Source organism: Electrophorus electricus, chromosome 3 (genome assembly GCF_041902795.1).
Source record: "Electrophorus electricus isolate QZ-2024a chromosome 3, ASM4190279v1, whole genome shotgun sequence".
Classification (NCBI taxonomy): Eukaryota; Metazoa; Chordata; class Actinopteri; order Gymnotiformes; family Gymnotidae; genus Electrophorus; species Electrophorus electricus.
The window spans coordinates 4,722,501-4,742,885 of record NC_137499.1 but is presented as its reverse complement, the minus strand read 5'-3'; the positions used below and the strand labels follow the sequence as shown (position 1 = coordinate 4,742,885).

The window sequence follows — 20,385 nt, the reverse complement described above, 5'->3', positions numbered from 1 at the left end:
GCTCAAGTGGGCGTTATGCCAATGCAGAAAGTCTTTGACATCACTTAACTGCTCTAGCTTTTGAACAGTTGTAGAGGTAGGCTATGTCTACGTACAGATCCAAAGCTGAAGCTTGAACCTTGTGGACTGCTGGATTGCTGGGAGCTCTATGTATGAGTGAGCATGGTTGTGCAGTACAATGCACATTTATTTCTTTTCATTCTTAACTTATTCTGTCTTTAATTTCATCTTTTATCTTTTACACATTACATGTTTAATTTGAACTCTTTTAGCACTTTGCTTTTCTTGTTACTAGTTTTAAGTTGCTAGTTTTAGATTTCTATATGATAGAGAGGAATAGGAACCCATGAAAGTTGAATGCACCCACCCACACCAACAAGCACACACACACACACACACACACACACACACACACACACACACACACACACACACACACACTCACACACACACACACACACACACACACACACACACACACACACACACACACACACACACACACACACTCACACACACACACACACACACACACACACACACACACACACACACACTCAACCTCTCTTTGTCATATGGTACTAGATGGGTCTGGAGGAGCAGAGGTTTCATCAGAAAGTGGTATAAGAGAATCACACTTCTTTCCCTGTGGTTTGTTGAGTTTCTCTGTGTGTGGAACATGTGAAAGGCAGTTCAAACAATGCCTGATCATTGCCTAACATGAACTACTGAACTGTGTGTGTGTGTGTGTGTGTGTGCGCGCGCACGCATGTAAACTGCAGTACAGCTTCGTGGATTTGCTATAGAAGTAGAATCGATTGCATTTTCACATAAAGAATGAATCCTCTTACACGCCTTTACATATCACTAATGCTGACACGACGATGTGGAATATCTTGGCGAGGAGAATAGGTACCGGATGTGGTTGCATTACTAAAGAAAAACATTTTACAGTGTGGTATTTGTTTTTAGAGACAAGACAACTGAGAATTGCAGTAATGCTGATGTAATATTTTTCTTTTCAAGCCTTGTGAACATTATTTTACAGTATGTGTGAAGTGGAAATCTGTCAGATTTAACTGAAGAAAAAAGAATGGAAAAGAAGGAAAAGTCAGAAAGCAATATTTATTAATGCCACTGTGAATATATTTTAGATCTAAATGATATGATTTTCCTAACTACGGTTATGATTAATATCGGTAAATCAGTAACTATAAGCAAATCAAACGTCCAATCAAACGTAATAGCCTATAGTCAGACGTCACTGCATTCTTAACAATGAATGGGACTGTACCACTGTTCTGAAACTTTGAAAAGTTTCCATTGGTTTATTAGGGTTTAGTATAAACCCTAAATATGTCTGTTCATAAATGATTTTTCTATCTCAAGTAGAAAGCTAATTAAGACATGTATTTTTTTTAGAATTGTTCTGTTTGTTTGTTAAAGACTTTCCACCCCCGTGAAACGAAAGTCCGCTCTACTTATGTACACACAATGTAGCCTGCGTACAGTTTTGTTAGTGGCAACATGAATGAACTTGGGTAAGTAAGGTCTGTTTTGTTTAGAAATGTCAACAGATCTGGCTTTGTTATTGCTACATTTAAGGGAAAAATATATATATATAGTGAAACGGATAAAACATGGGTTTACGGACACACGCAATTTTACTGTGTTTCGAATGACATGTTCTGCAGGATCTGCCGAGGTGGAATACGGATTTGGAAAAAAAAAAAAAAAAAAAGAAGAATGAATACAATGATCCTAGTCAACATAGGACATCTGGTTAGCCACTGGTCATTTACCAAAACATGCTTCCCACGGCACCCGCAAGACTGCAAAAAACTAGGATATTTACATTTCCTCTTGTCACGATGCGCGATGACCGTAGGCTGTGGGTACGTTTAAGGGAAGAAGAGTTCGTGTGGATTTCATTGCTCTCGAAATCACCCTTACTGTAACTTTAAATCTTGCGTCTGTATGTATGGCTTTGCTGTGTATTTTAAAGCTTTTATCTGACATGAACTCATTCTTGGACAACACTATTAACCTATCTAAGGTAAGGGCAAAAACAATTAAACAATTTGAGTGGGAGGAGCAATTTGAGTTTTATCATTTCAGGTTAATGGTGTTTCTTGGTGTTGGAAACCTCCATAGTTTCCATAGTGATGTCTGGATTTTATCCACCAGTGTTTGGCCATTTTGTAGCCGAGTGTGTGTGTGTGTGTGTGTGTGTGTGTGTGTGTGTGTGTGTGTGTGTGTGTGTGTGTACCCAATTTAACTTTTTCTGTCTCTTAAGACGACTGTGGGATGCATATTTTTTTTTTAAATATTAATGACGGTGCTTCATCTAAATCTCTGAAAGTTTGTGAAACTCCAAATATGTTCAGCTCTTTTGACATTTTGTATTTGTCAACAGGCTAGGCTCATTCAACTCCTCTAGACACAGACTTGCTGTACATGAATATGACATAATCACGACATGTTTATTTGTTTATATTAATAATAATAATAATAATAATAATAATAATAATAATAATAAATGTAGTTTCTAAAGATGCTGCCTATATAGGGAATTTCTCAAAGCCCACAGAGTATTCTGAACATGTTTTTGGCAGGCGTCTATGCATCCTCTGGTGTTCTGGAGAGAAAGGTCAAGCTGCATGCTTTATCATGGCCACCCTTCTCAGTACAGGCTAAGGTTTAGTCCCAGTAATACACACGGCGGCCCATGTAGCTGTGCAGTCATTGTCTGTTTCTTATCATACATTAAAGACACATCAGCAGACATTTCCAGTGATGAGAAAAGCAATACATTGTTTTGGGTTGGCTCAGATAATGTTTGGGTTAACGTTTTAAATGAGATTCTGTCACACTAATCTTTACATGCTGCAGTTTTACACATGAATAAACTTCCTAGTTTGATACCTGTGGTTGCAGTAACAGTGACAGTTACAGGATCAGGGATGTGCATGTGCGTGTGTGTGTGTGTGGAAAAGGCTCCATGCAGTGTTAGGTGCACGTGGTCAAACCAGAGTGCTGAAATCAGCCTTTTTTGCATAGAGGCACTCTATGCACTGTACCATAAGCCTCCTTCTCTCTCTCTCTCTCTCTCTCTCTCTCTCTCTCTCTCTCTCTCTCTCTCTCTCTCTCTCTCTCTCGCTCCTTCTCAGTCTTGCTGCCTCTCAGTCACTCCTTTAACTCCCAACTCCCTTACGGCCACCCAATAAGAGTTACAAACGCACACACAAAGAATGAGTAACAGCTGCATTTTAAGTTGTTCCACACGTCATTTCAGAAGAGAGCGCTACAAGAGGTGCTCTAGGTGAACATATAACAAAGCACTGAAACAATGAAGCACATACAGAGTTTTTCCCCAGAGCTGCACACGCCGGCGGTTTGTTTCCTACAAGGTCAGTCACATTTCCTATGCTCACTTAGGTTTCCAATAACTTCAGGTCACAGGCCTCTGATGATGTCATCAGTGTCCTAGTTCCAGGAAAAAAGACCTCCTCTTACGTACACATAAAGTCCCCAGGGTACCTCTTTCCTCACAGCTAAGTGTGTGCCTATGCTATTAATTGCCCCAGCAACGGATATCCTTTAAGTCTTTAAGTCAAGGAGTTAAGAGAAGGGACTTGTTATTAGTTTGTTTCGCCTTTAAGTGTTATTGTGAAAGTGTCCCTCTTACTGTGGGTTTTGTTTGCTCTCTGCTTACATGTGCATGTTTCTCATCCTGGTACATGTTGTCCATTGCTAAATTAATCTCATGTCTCTAGCAAATAATGTTTGAGGCTCTTAAAGGCTTAGCTGTGTCTGTAATTGTACAGTATGTCTTTACCTTTATATTTAGTGCTTTTCCTAAATGTTCCTTTTGGTAGTTAAATGATTAGTCATGTACAGTAGTAGGTGCATTAAATCGGTGTTATCAAAATACCTGCCAGATTGTGAATGTCTGAAAGGTTTCCAAATTGAAACTGATCTGCAGGAGCAGGGGTGTGAATTGCTGCTATGTGACAAAGCTAAGGTCTGAATGTAGTGGTACTCTGAACTGATCCCAGAGCGACAGTGTACTGCCTAGTTTGATGTCCCTTTCCTAGTCTAACATACCTACTTCAACTCTCAGGCTTATCCAGGCCAAATTGGGTGTGTTGTAGCAGGAAATCTGCATTGTTGTGTCCCTTCCGGAATTGCATCATGTGTATGCCCATGATGTGACTGGCTCATCCTTTAATCTTTGTTTCAGTGTTCTTGACATGGAAACCTCTTGTATATCACGTGTGCGTCTGCACACTCAGTTGCTATATAATTAGCATCTGTAGAAGCCAAAGCATATTATAATCAGAAAAATCCTTTTGCATGACTAAAAAGCAGGTCACTGTTGCCTGCTCATGGAGTACGAAGTGCTATGCCATTAACACACTGGATTTTCTGTAAGGCAGTAGCATCACTTTAAAGCAAGATGCATGTTAAAGATTGCAGATGGGGGAGATGTTTGGAAATGTCTCACTGGAGACATTCAGGATTGCCTCCTGTCGTTATAAAATGTGCAGCTGTGATGTGTTGAGGGCAGTTGTTCTTGTTCTTTCTTGTTTCAGCTGATGTGGGCATGTATAGGTTTTTACACAGCCGGTTCCTGACAGGCATGTTGCAACATAGCACAGTAGCTAACCCTTTAATCATCTCTCTCTCTCTCTCTCAGGTTCTTGAAACAGAATGACAAGAAGTAGAAGTGAAACTGAAGTGCTATTCTCCTTCCTATCAACCGTTGTTGAGTGACGCTGTGAGACGGGACCCTCAGTCCGGGGGGCGATGGCAGCCCACGGCGTAGGCTTCGACGCGGACGCCTTCTTCTCGGAGGCCGCATTCGAGTACGTGCTCCTCTCACTTTGCATCTAGTGCCACTTTCTCGTACCTTATCTTTCTTGTGCCTCTGTGGTACCGCACTTCCTCTCTCGCTCTCTCCTTCTCTTCCAGTTGTGAGCTGGAGCATTCGGGCCATGAGTGCTTACTATCACTTGCCCATGCGAGGGCCAGCACAGGGGAGGGTTTCCATGCTCCCTCTTTGTCCTCTGGGGTTGCAGCCGAGGCACTGACCCCGGGCTGCAGTAGACAGGGCCCTTTGTTTCACTTGTTTGTTTGTGCCCCGTACATGTGACTGCTGATGCGGTGACATCATGTGCAAGTCACTTCCTTTGGTTTTGGTCTTCTGAGATGGAGATGTGTGACTGCAGTTCTCCATACCATCACGTCCGCACAAACACACATGCACGCGCACGCACACACTCCGCACTCACATAACAGCAAGCTATGTTTATAGATAGTAATAAACTAGTGTGGCATGAACAGTAGCTGGTTTAGGCAGTGTCTGATGGGAAGGTTTATTTGTTTTGGTGCACCTGTAGTGAGCAGGCTGTAAGCGTTTACCTGTGTGGGTGTGTCTTTTGTGTTTTAGAAGTCCTGTGGATGAAGAAGGGGTTCACCACTCCTTTAGCCAGCTTATCCAGGAACAGACTCAAGACCTGGACAGCTATAAAGAGGCCATAGAGATGTGTCCACTGGAGACAGAGGAGAAATCAAAAGGTGCACATACGCTTGGCTAGGGAAAAGATAAAGAGAAGTGCACCTACAGTGACACCCTCATTAGAAACACCTGCACTTACATCTACCTGTAACGTTGTCAAGTGCCGATGGGCGTGGAGCAGAACGCACAGACTCCCTCAATGTGAAACATTTATTGACATAAAACATGTAGAACAGTGGCACTCACACACAACATTAACCACAGACATGACTTATACATTTAACTAAACACAGGCTACAGTCACATCTAACAAATGACCACTTACGCGTTTTACATACGTCAGCAGACAAACAATAACCCACCGCTACAGGACCCCTATTCCCTCGACAAAGAACGCACTTCCTAACGGGAGGTGCGTGGACACCCCCTGCACTGCCTTCTGGATCCCAGGATATTGGGGAGAGGACTGCAATCGCTATCCGTGTCTTCTCCAGAGATGGAGGGGAACACCCCCAGGAATTTCTTAAGGGGGAGTGGGCCTGAGGCTGTTGAGCCTGGGCCAAGGAGGACCGAGGGGCACCGCAAGGACCAGAAAGAGGGCGGTCTGGTGGAGCCAGCGGGATCTCCTGAGTCCCTTCCCCTCAGCGGACTCGCCAGCAAGACTGGATGGGTCTGCCCAAAGCCTCGGAGGCAAACCACCTCTGGGACGCTCCTAGAACAGCAGGAGAGAGGAGGACCATTAGGGGAGGTAGCACGTCTGGAACCGGGGTGAACGTGCACCCTCGCATGTCTGTTGAGGCCACGGACACGTCAAGGCGTCTGCGGAGACGGTGGGCGCCACCTCACAGTGCCTTATGTTTTTGTGTGGGCGCTATTGTGCGTTTGTTTGCGCCTTTTGTTTGTACAGGCGCAACATTTGTTGGAGCGTACCGGACTGCCCGGAGAGAGGCAGGGAAGCTGCCTTTCTTCCTCTTGCTGTGAGGTCTCCCTTGTTGGAGGCACCTGGCCAGGCTGGTACTGGGTGGGCCAGGTTCGCGTTCATTGGACGGACGCGTCGGCAGCCGCGCCCCTTGGGAGGGGGTTCTGTCACGGAACGCTCGCCTCCCGCGAGTCACGTGGTTTGGCCCGCCACGTGCAGTGGGAGGGCTGTGTTTGTAACCACACTTGCACCTTGTTCATCCCAATGTATATAAACCCGTGTTAAAGTGTGCAGGGTGTTGCTTATTGTCGGCGTAATGTCTAAATGTAACCTGTTTATGTTAGATGTATTCTTGTGTATCGTGTTTGTTTGACGTCAATCGTTTCATATTCATGCGTATCGTTTGTAATACGTGAGTGCCGCTGTCGTTTATGTTAATAAATGTTCGTCCCAGTTGGTGGAGTCTGTGCGTCCTGCCCCTCGCCCTACGGCACTCGGGCCACAACACCTTACGCTACCTATGTACAGTATATATACAGTATATGTGTATACTTGTACAGTAAGGTGTAATTATAACCATCCTTTAGCCAGTCATAGTGGCCATATTTTGATCACATACTCGTGCACAGAACATACACAAAAGCACGCACACCCACACACACACACACACACACACACACACACACGCACACACACACAGGCACGCACGCAAGCTCGGAGTCTTTTTGATGTGTTCATGAATGTATGTGTGTTGCAGATGACGCTTTATCCCTGAGTGGTCCTGCCAGCTCTGTAGGTGCTGACAGCAGTGGCAGTGCTGCAGACCCACTTGTGGAGCGCTGGTCCTCAGACACACTCCGAGTGCTCTCCTCCATGCCTAGCCGCACCATCGGTCAGTGCATGTGCGCGTGTGTGTGTGCGTGTGTGTGTGCGTGTGCGTGCGTGTGCATGTGTGTGTGTGTGTGTGTGCATGCGTGCATGTGCGTGCGTGTGTGTGTGCATGCGTGCGTGTGTGCGCGTGTGTGTGTGCGTGCGTGTGTGCATGTGTGTGCGTGTGTGTGTGTGTGTGCGCGCGCGCGTGTGTGTGTGTGCGTGCGTGTGTGTGTGTGCGTGCGTGTGTGCGTGCATGTGTGTGTGCGTGCGCGCGTGTGCGTGTGTGCGTGTGTGTGTGCGCATGTGTGCGTGTGCGTGTGTGTCTGTCTCCTGATTATAAGAATGCTTGAGATCTGAAAGCAGACTACTGGGCCTCATAAATAATGGAGTCTATTCAGCTGGAGTGTCACGGGCTAGGGTCATATTCTTTTCTTCTAATATCTTTCACTCTCTCTCCCTCTCTCCCCGTCCCACCCTCCATCGCTGGCACCAGGGCGCAGTCGGGGGGCCATCCTCTCCCAGTATTACAGCCGCACCATGCAGCTCTGCAGACGCAGGCAAAGTCACCGGCCTTCTATCCACTCCTTCTCCCGCTCCGCCCGACCTAGCATCTGCGGCTACCGCGTGGAGAGCGACGCTGCCCACTTCGAGGCGGAGGGTGAGCGTGTGAGCGTGCGTGTGTGGTAGGAAGCGATAGAGAGGGCAGATATGAAATTCAGCTTATGCCATTAGTGGGGTATGAAATAAAAAACTGATGCCATTTAGTAGAGAGTGTGAATAATGCATCCGAATGTGTGTTTGTGCGCATGTGTTTAGAGAATAAGAAGGAGCAACTCATAAATAACTTGCAGAACCTGTCTGTGGGCGAGCGCGTGCGCATGCTAAAAGCCATCCCTCTGAATCTGGCAGAGAAGAGTGAGCTGAGGTATTTAATTTTTCATTATTGTCTTTGTGTGGACTTCCTATTGAGTCGCTAAGTCATGCTTTGTGTGACCTACACCTAAGCTGGACGCCATTTCCATGTGTCCCGAAAATCCTGGGCATATCCATTCCCCCACAAAAAATCTAAAACCCACCCCACACAAATAATCTGTGTTTTTGGCCAAGAAATAGGCACACATAAAAAATTCAACTCCAATTCAATTCCAGCAAAATGTTCAATTCCCAGTGTAGCAAAGGACAACAACCCCACTTGGAAGCAGAGCTGCAATCCCAGATGGGGAACTCCACCCGTTACTCCTACGAATGTCATTCCGTCACACGTCCCCCTCCTCCCGTCACACGTCCCTCTTTCAGGAGTACACCCATGTGCTTCCTATGTCCCGTGTGTCCCACGCACCTCCAACATTCATCCAGAGTCACACCCATGCTGCTCATCTGGGGGTTCACACCGGGCTTCACACCACCCCCTCACAGAAGAGGAAGTTCCTATGGCTGCGGATTCTTTCCTGAAGGCTTCATAGTGCGACCATTTCTGACACAGTTTGTAGTGAAAGTAGAGGACTGCGATCGCGACCGTGGACCTTCTGTAAGTCCCTTTCGACAAGGGCAGCTGCCAAGTGCAGTGACCATAAAATGTTCTCAGTGTTATTTGCTCTTCTCTCTAATAACCCCAAATATTCCTTTCTTGTAAACCTCTGCATGTGAATTTAATTATTAATGCCATGTAAACCAAAACCATGAAAATTTACTATGTACATTTTGACAGTACATTCTATAGCTCATTAGGCATCTTCAACTGGTTTTATCAACATAAAGTTTGTTCATGAACTTTACTCTGTGGTCTTAAAACCTAAAGGTTTTTATGGTATGATGATCATTATATTGGTGTGGGCGTCTTTGCGTCTGTATGATGGTCCTGTTTATATGAGAGTGATGGTAATCGTTTTGGTGGGTTAGATGGTTATTGTGTTTGTAAGTGTATGAAGGTGAATGTATTTGGATATGAAGGCCATTGTCTTTGTTTGGGTGTGATGGCGATAATGTGTAATGATTGAACACACAAACAAGGAAGGGGATCCAATTGCAAGCGGTTTTAATTGCGAAATCAAAGAAATCCTTGGGGATCAGGCAGGTATTCGCGGTCAGGTCGTTCTAAGGTCAGTTACAAAGGGCAGAGTCCAGGGGTTGTGTCCAGGGGTCAGGCGGGAGACGAGGTCTAAAAAACAGGCAGCAGTCGGAAACCATGAAGCCAAACAATACTAGAATGCTCGGTATGCACCATGGAGTAACAATACTTCGCGATGTGAACGCAGGGGAGGGAAGCTTATAAAAGGGGCAGTAATGAGGAGAATGAGGATCAGGTGTGTGCTAGAGCTCTAGTGAACCAGATCGGGGGGGGGGGGGGGGGGTGCGAGTGGGCGTGGCAGTGTGGGGCTGAGTGTGGTTCCTGGGGTTTGCAACAGCAATTGGGTTTGGTCTGGTGTTGGTGCAGTCGACTCTTTCTTTCTTTCTCCTGCAGGCGTTTGGCCTCTAATAAAACCATCCACTCTCCCTCTCCTCATGAGATTCCCTGCTGCAGCCATTTCAAGGATTACATCATCATTGTGAGTCCCTCATCATCATAGCATCCTTATTAGCCTTTATTAGCCATACCCACTCACTAATTCATGCCAGAAGGGAGCTTTGAGATTATGGCAGAGAGTATGCTTTTACCATACCATTAATAAGCCCTGGCCTTCTTTCTTCTAATAGCCTGTCAGAGTCTCAGCAGAATTGTGTTCTTAATGGTTTTCCCGGCAAAAGGGTTGACCCTAACCTGCAATTGACCGTAAAGATGAGTGATAAGTTATTCTGGCTCTTTTTTGCTGTTTTGGGTCTGGGCATAACATCCTTCTATCATTTTTTAAAATTATTATTACAGTGTAAAGAAAGAACAAGTAGTTTGGTGTGGCTGTTAATGTTTAAACATTAAAAAGCCAGAAAGGCCCTTAGTGTGTGTGAGGTGAATGTGCTTTTCTCTCTCTCTCTCAGGCTCTGAGGAATGGCCGATACAGCTGGCTCTCCTTTGTCTCCTCGATGCAGCTGTGGCAGACAGCCCTGAAGACAGTGAGCGGGCGCTTCGGCACGGGCGTCCTCTCATACTTCGTCTTCCTCAGGACCCTCTTCTTCTTCAACGTTTTCCTGTTGCTGGTGACAGGCCTATTTCTGGTGGTCCCCCAGGCGGTGCGGCCCCCCGTGCTGAAGAAGACTGCACCAGTCCACTTTGGCCTGGAGCTGCTCACGGGGGCGGTAAGATGGTTCCCCTTCTCTTGCCTTTGATTTTCATGAGCAAGACTGATCAAGCTGAGGCCGCTGGAAATTAGTGGTCAATCTTATAATTAGCGCCGTGCCAAATAGGTGGCCATGAATATTGCGTTAGCCAGCTAGGCTCAGTGTTACTTAATAGGCTGTACGCCTTGCAATATAGCATTTGTCTTCTATTATCCGCGAAATGCCGTTTTTTGAGAAACCAATTGTCTTGTGTGTCTACTTATAATGATATGATTTATATCTGTATTTTGTATTTTCCCCTTTTCTTCTCACTCTGCAACACCCCGCCTCTCTCTCTCTCTCTCTCTCTCTCTCTCTCTCTCTCTCTCTCTCTCTCTCTCTCTCTCTCTCTTTCAGGGCTATTTCTCTGACTCATTGCTGTACTATGGCTACTACAGTAACTACACCCTTCAGAAGCCCTGCAGTAATTCCTGTGGTTCACACCTCTCCTATAACATGCCTCTGGCCTACTTCTTCACTATCGGAGTGGCTTTCTTCATCACCTGCATTATCCTCGTGTACAGGTGAGCGACGCTCTGTCCCGGGAAAACAACAGAATCTTCAGCTATGTTTAAAAGGCAGGCCAAATTCTACAACGCTTACAATGCAAAGTACTTGGGTTTTTGGTTATTAGTAACGTAGTGGGATCGGGGTATTGTAAACAATGTCTGTGAGAAGATAATACTATTCACTTCGATTGGGTAGAATTATGTTAAGGCCTGCCAGTGTGTAATTATCAGGCATATACAGTTATACACATTCTTATGTCTATACTCCTAGCATGTCCCAGTCATTTGGGCAGAGTTTCCGTGTCGACCGGTCTAAAGGTCTGCTCACCATAAAGGTCTTCAGCTGCTGGGACTTCAAAGTCATCAAGAAATCTTCAGTTAAACTGCAGTGTGAGAACATCTCCACCCAGCTCAAAGTACGGAACGTGTGCATATGTGCGCGCACACACACACACACACACACACACACACACACACACACGAACACATCTGGTCCAGAATTCTGTTTTTAAGCGTTTATGTTGTCTAACTGTTTTGCTCTTACACTCTGCTGCTTTATTACACATTTATTGCTTAAGTGTATAATAACAAGAGTGTAGCCCAGCCATTCCTAGCCATGCTTAGCACAGCCTTGCTGCTAATCAGATGGCTTGGTGTGACGCTCAGACAAGCGTGAGGCATGAGGCAGAATGTAAGCACAAGAGGCGCTGAATATGAAGGAAATGAAGGAAAACAAATGAAATTACAAGGAAAACTAATGAAACAAATCAAAGCACCAGGAATAGGGAACACAAAGGCAAAACAAAACAAGAAACGAGCACAAAAGATAAACCAAAGAACTTTGCTACAAACCAAAAGACGTGGCAAAGACACATGGAGAGAAAGGCAATGCAATCTTCTAACAATGACGAGGTAGAGTGACAGCGAGAGAGAGAAAATGTTACTGACAGTAACTGACCAAAGAAACACAGAAACAAAGACTATATATACACAGAGCACAGCAGGAAATACCTGGGGCAGATAACACAAGTTAGGGGTAACAAAGCAGACACGTGTGAAACATCAAGGGCAAGGAAAAGCGAAACAAGGATCACGTGGAAGGTGTCGTCGTGAGCAACCAAAATACCAAGTCAGGGGCAACCGCAACACATGGTTGAAGGTGATTATATAAGGTGATTATATAAGGTGTTATAAGGTGATTAGGCATAGCATCAGAAAATGATTTGGCCAACAGATGAGTGGTCAGAGAATGGCCCTCGCTAAAACTGCAGTGTGTGCATGGAAACTGATGTGCTTTGGTCTGCTCGCTGCAGATAGGGATTTTACATCATATTGTAATAAACTGTACTAAGTGTAAGTCATAAGCAATGCTGCCAGAAATGAAACATTTTAGCTTCATTGTTTTATCACTTCTGTTTATCTTCTCCACTTTGTGTGTTTGTGTGTGTGTGTGTGTGTGTGTGTCTACCTTCCCCTCTGTGGGTTCATGTGTGTAGGAGCTGGTGGCGGAGGTGAACCGTAAGGAGGTGAAGAGCTCCTGGCTGCGGTGTCTGTTTACTGTGTCTGTGCAGCTGCTAGCTTGGTTCATCTGCATCGGTAGCACTGTGGCATGCGCCTTGGCTGTCTACTACTTCTCTGAGTACATGCACAAGGTGAAGCTCACACCAGTCCCCTCGCTGCCATTACCCAGAAACCCAGACACTCACACACCCATCAAAAGCTCACTCTACTGGAAAAATGTTACCTACATTCTTATCTTTAGAGTCTTGCTCTGCAAACTAATTTACCTGGCCACATGCTAACTTGCTGTTCGATCTTGAGCTCACTGTGTTTCACCGAAGGCAGCTGCTGCCCTTCTCAGCCTGTTTGTGTGTGTGTTTCTGCACATTAAGCAGGTAATTGTTTTTAGTGCTGGAGCAGGGCTGCGCCTGTCAAAATTCCTTAGAGTTGTGTGTACATGTCGGGCCCCTCCAGGCTTTCTAGACATGTCAAAACAAATGTCTGTGGTTCAGCATCTGAGCTTTCGAGTTTTTTACATCTCTCTTTCTGTCTTTGTGTCTCCATGTCTCTCTCTGTTTCTCTCACTCTGTCTGTGTGTGTGTGTCTGTCTGTCTGCTCCAGGACCTGATTGACCATAAGCATTCCTGCTCAAACTCCTCTCAGACTGCTGAAAGCTCTGGGAGCGTCTTGTTGAAGGAGGCCAGCCTGTTGGCTCTGCCAACCGTTGTGTCCTCCGTCAACCTCCTCATGCCCGGCTTTTTCAACACCGTGGCCTGGATGGAGGAGTACGACTCTCCCAGCAAGCGCAACTACGTCGCCATCTTCAGGTAGTCGCCCCGGTGCCGTGGCCAAGATACTGAGCCCCTTGCATTGGGAGGGTCTGTTTAGCCCTGACTACCTCCTGAAGGATTCAGAAGGATCCATTTTTGCTCCGTGTTCTCACACACTGTCTTCTTCAGGAACCTGATGCTGAAAGTGAGCATGCTTGGAGTGCTGTGCTTTCACTGGCTGGGGAGGGTGGCGGTCCAACATCCGAAGTGCATGGATCTACAGGTGACACAAAAACAAATGAACCCGGATTTGTGCTGACTGTGTCAGGACGGAGCCTCTGTGCTTATGTTTATTTCAGAGGTCCTGTAAGAACTTTTATTAAACTGCCAGTGTATTTGCAGTTACCAAAGCACACTTTAAGAAGCTTTTTCAGCTAGGGGCACTGTAGTCTTAGTTGCTCTTTTCAGGATACTTTTATTCCTGTAGTACCACATCCTTTCTGTTTCACTGTTTTCATGAAGGACTGGTGGTTTTTTCTTTTGGTAAAGACTCCGGATTTTTCATTGTAATCCTAAATAATGTTCAAGATATAAGTCCCTCTCTTAAGTGAAAAGAGTTGGTGTTTAAGTGGAATGCAACATTAAAAGTGTGAGAAGAGCCTTCATATCGTGACTAAGGGCAGTACAGCCGGTAGCATGATAATGTTGCACAAATACGTGCATATATTCCCCCATTCATAAAACTGTCTGGGTGTATTCTTCTCAGTGTTGGGAGAGTTTCGTGGGGCAGGAGTTATACCGATTCCTGTTGATGGACTTCATCTTCACCATGCTGGATACCTTAATTGGAGAGCTCCTCTGGAGGTGAGCCACCTGCCGCGCCGTATCACTCAGAGTGCACAGCACAGTGAGCACAGAACTAAGACGGATTTCTATTGCTCCAATTGCTTCTATTGCTTTTCTAAACTGACCCCCTCCCTGTCCTTGGCCCCTACTCCCAGACTGTTTACGCAGAAGGTCCTAAAGAAGAAAAGGAAGCCAGTGTTTGATATAGCACGGAACGTTCTGGAGCTTATTTATGGACAGACACTAGCCTGGTAACTGCACATCCCATAATGCCCTGCTCAGTCTATAAAATATATCAGATAAGTAGAAAATGGAGGACTGATTGGTTGTGTTTGTATGCTAACCCACATGTTTGTGCGCTAATCTGTGAGTGTGTTAATCTGCTGTTTTCCTGCTAATCTGCTGTGTGTGTGTGTGTGTGTGTGTATGTGTGTGTGTGTGTGTGTGTGTGTGTGTGTGTGTGTGTGTGTGCTAATCATCTGTATACTTATCTGCTTGTTTGTGTGCCAATCTGTGATTTTGTGTTAATCTGCTGTGTTTTCCTTCTCATCTCCCGTGTGTGTGTGTGTGTGTGTGTGTGTGTGTGTGTGTGTGTGTGTATATACAAATCTGCTTGTTTGTGTGCTAATCCGCTGTTTGTGTGCAGGTTGGGAGTGCTATTCACTCCTCTCCTGCCAGCAGTTCAGGTCACCAAGCTGCTACTCCTGTTCTATATAAAGAAGGTGAAGCTTTCAGACCCCATACATGTACAGCAGAGACAGAGAGGAGAGTCTGTTTTTGGTTCCATTTTCAGATTTAGTTTTTGATCATTGAGGCCTCTCTCTCTCGCTCTCTCTCTCTCTTTGTCTCTAGATGAGTCTGATGATGAACTGTCAGGCTCCCAGGAAGCCCTGGCTAGCTAGTCAGATGACCACCTTCTTCATCACCCTCCTCTGCTTCCCCTCCTTCCTGGGAGCAGCTGTCTGCGTCACCTACACCATGTGGACGTGAGAGAATGCCTCATTCCCCAGCAGACACACATATGTGCGTAATCATGCTTCACCTCAATACCTTTGGTTCCTTACCGTCAATCTTCCCTGCTGTCCCCTGCGTGTGCCTGCATGGTCCTGCGCGTTTCTACGTGTTCCTGCATGTTCCTCCGGCCCCCGCGGGGCAGGATCAAGCCGTCTCCGAGCTGTGGCCCCTTCCGAGGTCTCGGCACCATGTTTCAGGCGGGGAAGAGATGGGTAGAGGATCTGGCGACAGCCAACACTCGCTTCAAATGGCTGAGCTGGGCTCATGCATACCTGGTGGAGAACCCCTTCTTCCTCTTCCTCGCTGCCGGTGTGTTCCTGTGAGTTCCTGCGTGTTCCTGCATGTTCCATCTCTCTCTCTCTGTCTTTGGTCAGTTCAAGTTGATTTTATTAGCATGATTGTATGTAGTTAAATATTGCCAAATACTTGACTTGAAATTGTAACAGTATCAGAAAACAATACTTGTAATGACAAGAGGAAAGAAAAAACCCCAATAATGTTTATTTGTTGGCATTACAGCTATGAACTTCATTATCTTAGCATAGTATAAGTAGCCTGCCACTTATCATAATGACTAATATCAGCAAACAGAAATTCATGTCATGTCCTCAGTTACTCACTTTAAGCCATGTAAGCACAACAAAAAAGAAGAAAAATGTGTCTAACGCTAAAGGAGCTTTGGTCTGCTCATAAGAAGCTCTCCTTTAAACTCTAACCACAAGCAGTTGCTTGTTCGTAGCATGATTGGTAAGTTTGGTGCCTCTTAAAGGGGGCTGCGTCTTGTACATATTTTGTTCAAATGTTCTATATTATAAAATAGTATATATTATAAAAAATATCATTATTGTGAATTCATTTGGCTGTGTAGTTAAAATCCGATATTGTGACAGCCCTAAACTAATGTACTAATGTCAATAATACAAATGTAAAAAATAATAATGAAGTAAACAAGAAGAGCAATATTATAATATATTATAAAACTAACAGGCCATAAAAGGTTTTAACAGGATGGTAAAACAACACATGTTTTTGCAGTGTGTGTAGGGAGGGTGGTGTAATTATATGGGCACACAATGAACAAAAACAGGAATGAGGAGATGATTGCTGTGTCTCTGGCTCTGTTTCTCTAACTTTATGACCCTCTACCAAAACAGCATAACTGTTGGAACAATGCTCAGTGGTGTGAGTAGAGTTGAGTCATTTATTTTGCGTTTCTTTCCTTTTAAGAATCGTGATCTACTTCCACATTCAAGTGGTGGATGGACAGAGGAAGATTATTGAACTGTTACAGGAGCAGATTGAAAATGTAAGACTAACTAAGTTACCCTCTTTAAAGAAGCACTCTGTAATGTGTTTGCGATGTCTTAGCAATGAAACAGCATTAACCAGTTAGGCCTGTTGCTGGAAGGCAAGGTGTGAGCCTTGGTCATGGGGAATGTGAATACCGGTAAAAGCCAGCAAGTCAAAACGTCAACCTCCAGGCAGAAAAACATGTAAACTGTAATGAAAATATCCTTCCTGTCTCTCATCTCCTAATTGTCATAATTCACAATGTTCGTGTGGTCAGGAGGGGGAGGACAAGAAGTTTTTGATCACAAGACTACAAGAAATTCATGAACGGAAACGTCCAATTTCACGGCGCATAAGGACAATGAGTGAGGTCAGCCACCCCTATACACCACACACACGTATGAGAAAGTAAATCATTTTTTAAAGCTAAAGCTATAATGGTTTTCTGTTCATCTGTTTCAGGAATCCAGTTTCTGATGACTTCTCCCATGGTTCAGCTGTTCTTTTGAAAGTGAGAAATTGCAGCTGGAGCCCCCTGTTGTCATGGAGGAATATTAACAGTCCAGTGGGAATACGTCTGCAGTGTCTCTGTATGCCATACCAGGACTTGGCACCGAGAAATCCCGTAGCCAGTGAAAAGCCCTCAAACCACTGAAAATGAACTGCCTGGTAATTTTATCAAGGTTCCTTCCATGGAACTGGATCCAAACAGTTTCCCTACTTCGAACTGCTGGAAAAACCACTTCAAACTGCCTGAAAACTACTTCAAACTGCTTCTAGCAGAGACTTTCACATTTGTAGAAACCTTTTAGTATGAAATGCCATTCTGTTCTTATAAGAAACAGATGTTGGTGTAGAACAAAGTAGCATAAAATGGAACTAAATATGTGCTCCTGGCACCCCACCACTGAGAAAGCTTGGTGCCTGTAGGGCCAGTTCTTCAAAAGCTTTTATTTATGTTTTGGTAATTTTATTTAGGTTGCATGTTTTATGTCCACCTTCAGGAACTTTTACAATTCTGACTGTGAAAATGGGATGTAGTTAAGATATTTAATTTCTTTCTAAGACATTACAGGGCCAAAACCAATAAGCAAAAATCACTTTATTGTTTAAGGTTTAAGCTCTTTTTTTGTACTATAGCAAATATAATTTTGTATGTTTGAATGTTTTTTAAATAATACATTTTAAATAAAGTCCAAAATTGAAAGCCATATGATGCACAAACATTTACAAAGCTATGAAATTGTGCATTAAATTGAAGGTGTTTTTTGCCCTGATTATCTTGTACCATAAGATTTATTACAAAGACATGCAATCCAAATGGCAAAGAAAGTTTCAAGTTATATACACTTTACAAAGAAGCTCTTCTCTGTCTCAGAGTTAATCACAAATATGATTTACATATTAAAATAAATAGATAACTTCATGTAGCTTACGTTTATCATCTGTTTAGAGATGTTACAAAACATGGTGTGGAGTTTAAAGGCTGAAACTTTGTTATCTGACATGACCAGGCATGTTTCTTTAAGAATGTACTGTACTCATCCACACACGAGCTTGCGTCTCACACTGCCATGACAGATGGGGCCTCTTGGTGATCGACAGCCACTTGTGTTCTGGTGTTCCTGCCCTCTCCCATGGCCAGATGTCATCGTGGTTGTGCCTTGGTTCGCCCTTAAGAGCTCTGGCCCGGCAAGTCCTTAAAGCAGTTCAGTAAAACTCTTTACTGTCAAACTGTAGGAGGTGCAAAAGTGCTACACAATGTATAACTGAAGAGAAGCGACGCTGCATTGTAGCACCACAGCACTTGTTTTGGAACGGTCACTTTCCTGTCTTCTGACATGCTGCCATGATGCTGCAGTGCGATGTTCTTGACAGTAATAATCATTTACATTATATAGCTCCTTTCTCATGCCCAAGGTTGCTTTAAAATATATCAGAACAACAACAAACAAACAAAAAAAACCCCCACTATTAATGTGTCAATGTCCTGAAAAACACCATCCACAAGCTAGACGTGAGAGACGATGGAAAAAACCCTTACAGGCTCTGATGTAATGTGTCTGAGGCGCCAGCAGGGGGCGAAAGCTTACAGTGAATCTACCTCCAAGTTTCATCAGTGAAGTCAGGAGAGCTGGATGGCTGTCTCTAGCATCATCAGTAATATGTATATAAACAGTTTATGCAAATATATATTATGTATGTTTTAGGTGGATTTGCATCCTCTGTTAAAACAGTCTCTATGTATCCTCAGCAAAGAAATGCAAAAAGTAAATGAATAATATAATTTGAATAAATCCATATCTTAAGCCAGGTTGCTTGTGTCAAAGTGTCCTGTACTGAACGCAACACGGACGAACTCCAGTTCATGCAGCCATTTTGTGGCCCAACTCATGCGCTCACGCCATGTGTGTCCGTGTTCATGCTGCCATCAGCCCGCGTGTGCTCAGCTGCCGCTGTTGAGCATGCCCAGTAGCTTGCTGGGGTCCATTCCCTGCTGCTGAGCCATACGCTGCACGTCGAAGCCCATGTGGGTCAGGAACTGGATGGCGCTCATCTCCTTCCCCGTCAGCTGGTCGCGGACGGTGGGGCATGTGGGGTTGCAGTGGGGCCAGGGGCAGCTATCGATCAGATGCAGGGGGCAGCTCCTGGGCGGCAGGCGGGGAAGGCCCCTGGTGCTGTTGCCATGGTCGCGGAGGCTACTGTGGAGGCTGCGGTCCCAACACTGCAGGGCGCGAGGGAGAGAGGTGCCCTTCACCTGTACCTCTGTCCAATAACTAGAGAGAGAGAGAGAGAGAGAGAGAGAGAGAGAGAGAGAGAGAGAGAGAGAGAGAGAGAGAGAGAGAAGAAGGGAAGGAGAGGCACAGGCATTACATCAATCAATGAAAGGAGAACCAACCAAAAACATGACATGAAAAGAAACATGAATAAAGGTAAAATGTGCCCTATGCAGTCAGGAAAGAGGGAATACTGACAGGGAAGGTGGAATATCAACAACTAGGGAAGGGGGAATACTCACTTTCTGGTGATGACCTCATGTGATAAACAGGCTGGTGCAAACATGGCCCTGTTAGTCACAACAAAAGAGGCAATCAGATTCTACCAGTCATCTTTTTGGCCATGTACAAAAGCCAAGTTGCCACTGTTGGGCCCCCGAGCAAATATTGCTCAAGTTGTACTCAGTCATAATTGTAATTGTCGTTTTGGATAAAAGCGTCAGCTAAATGCCGTAAATATTCCCAAGAGCAATGAGGTCAGCTTGTGAGTGGCATGTTCATGTCAAATGGCTAGAAAACCCCTTTGGTTGAAGTGTTAAATGTCTCAGAAAGGACCTGGGAACAGGGCCGTGTTGCATACGTAGGGCTAGAGACACACCGAATTGACACTGAGGAAATTAAAGCCAACTGTAAGTGACTAATAGTCACTTTCTGTCAGCTCATTGTCACCCTTTGTCATCTGTGTGTATTTATAGTCCTATTGAGCACACCAAATAGACTGCAGCCGATGAACAACATGCACTGACGTTCTATGCCTGCGCCAAAGAAAATAACTCAAACGGAAATAGCTGCTTCTAGGCTTCTGATCACGAGTATGCTGAGTTCCAAGTGACTCCCACCTCTTGAACTCCAGTAAACCTCCGTAAAATTACACACAGTAACGTCAAGGTCATGACAAATGTTTCATGTTGTTCCTGTTTTCTGTTCCTGCAGTTTATGTTGTTTCGTGCTGAGAAGGACCAGCACAACACACCACACTAAGTACAGGTGACAGGTCATTTACTGACCCCATCCAACGGCCTGCTGCTGTCCGATGGCTGATAGTCAGATCAGCGTGCACACGGATCCTGCACCTGGCGTTTTTATTCCTCTTAGTGCATCACTAATATTGTTA

At 44.8% G+C, this 20,385-nt stretch overlaps 2 protein-coding genes across 10 annotated transcripts in view; one reads left to right on the top strand and one right to left on the bottom strand.

Annotated features, from left to right (window-relative positions):
* Positions 1 to 55: 55 nt before the first annotated feature.
* tmc6b (transmembrane channel-like 6b) lies at positions 56 to 17,771 on the top strand. 9 transcript variants are annotated; one of them, XM_035529203.2, is made up of 22 exons: positions 1,330 to 1,541; positions 1,695 to 2,056; positions 4,700 to 4,868; positions 5,453 to 5,580; positions 7,198 to 7,332; positions 7,807 to 7,971; positions 8,130 to 8,238; positions 9,775 to 9,859; positions 10,287 to 10,544; positions 10,923 to 11,089; positions 11,346 to 11,490; positions 12,571 to 12,726; positions 13,196 to 13,401; positions 13,534 to 13,627; positions 14,111 to 14,208; positions 14,346 to 14,441; positions 14,837 to 14,912; positions 15,043 to 15,176; positions 15,347 to 15,523; positions 16,432 to 16,510; positions 16,772 to 16,864; positions 16,957 to 17,771. In XM_035529203.2, exons 3-22 carry the CDS (start codon positions 4,810 to 4,812, stop codon positions 16,969 to 16,971), a joined length of 2,475 nt encoding a protein of 824 aa, XP_035385096.1. In that variant the 5' UTR covers positions 1,330 to 1,541; positions 1,695 to 2,056; positions 4,700 to 4,809; the 3' UTR covers positions 16,972 to 17,771. The 9 variants fall into 9 exon arrangements, 7 of the variants coding, with proteins under 7 accessions (XP_026885285.2, XP_026885286.2, XP_035385096.1 ...); XM_027029484.3 differs by lacking the exons at positions 1,330 to 1,541; positions 1,695 to 2,056 and adding an exon at positions 56 to 150; XM_027029485.3 differs by lacking the exons at positions 1,330 to 1,541; positions 1,695 to 2,056 and adding an exon at positions 65 to 156.
* A 76-nt stretch (positions 17,772 to 17,847) lies between these two features.
* Positions 17,848 to 20,385, bottom strand: part of notum1b (notum, palmitoleoyl-protein carboxylesterase b) — a 14,837-nt gene continuing 12,299 nt past the window's right edge. Inside the window, exons 10-11 of the mRNA XM_027029489.3 lie at positions 19,514 to 19,561; positions 17,848 to 19,271 (exon numbers count right to left, since the gene is read on the bottom strand). Of these exons, the coding sequence (XP_026885290.3) occupies positions 18,941 to 19,271; positions 19,514 to 19,561 (379 nt within the window). The 3' untranslated portion in view covers positions 17,848 to 18,940. The remainder of the gene's footprint in view (positions 19,272 to 19,513; positions 19,562 to 20,385) is intronic.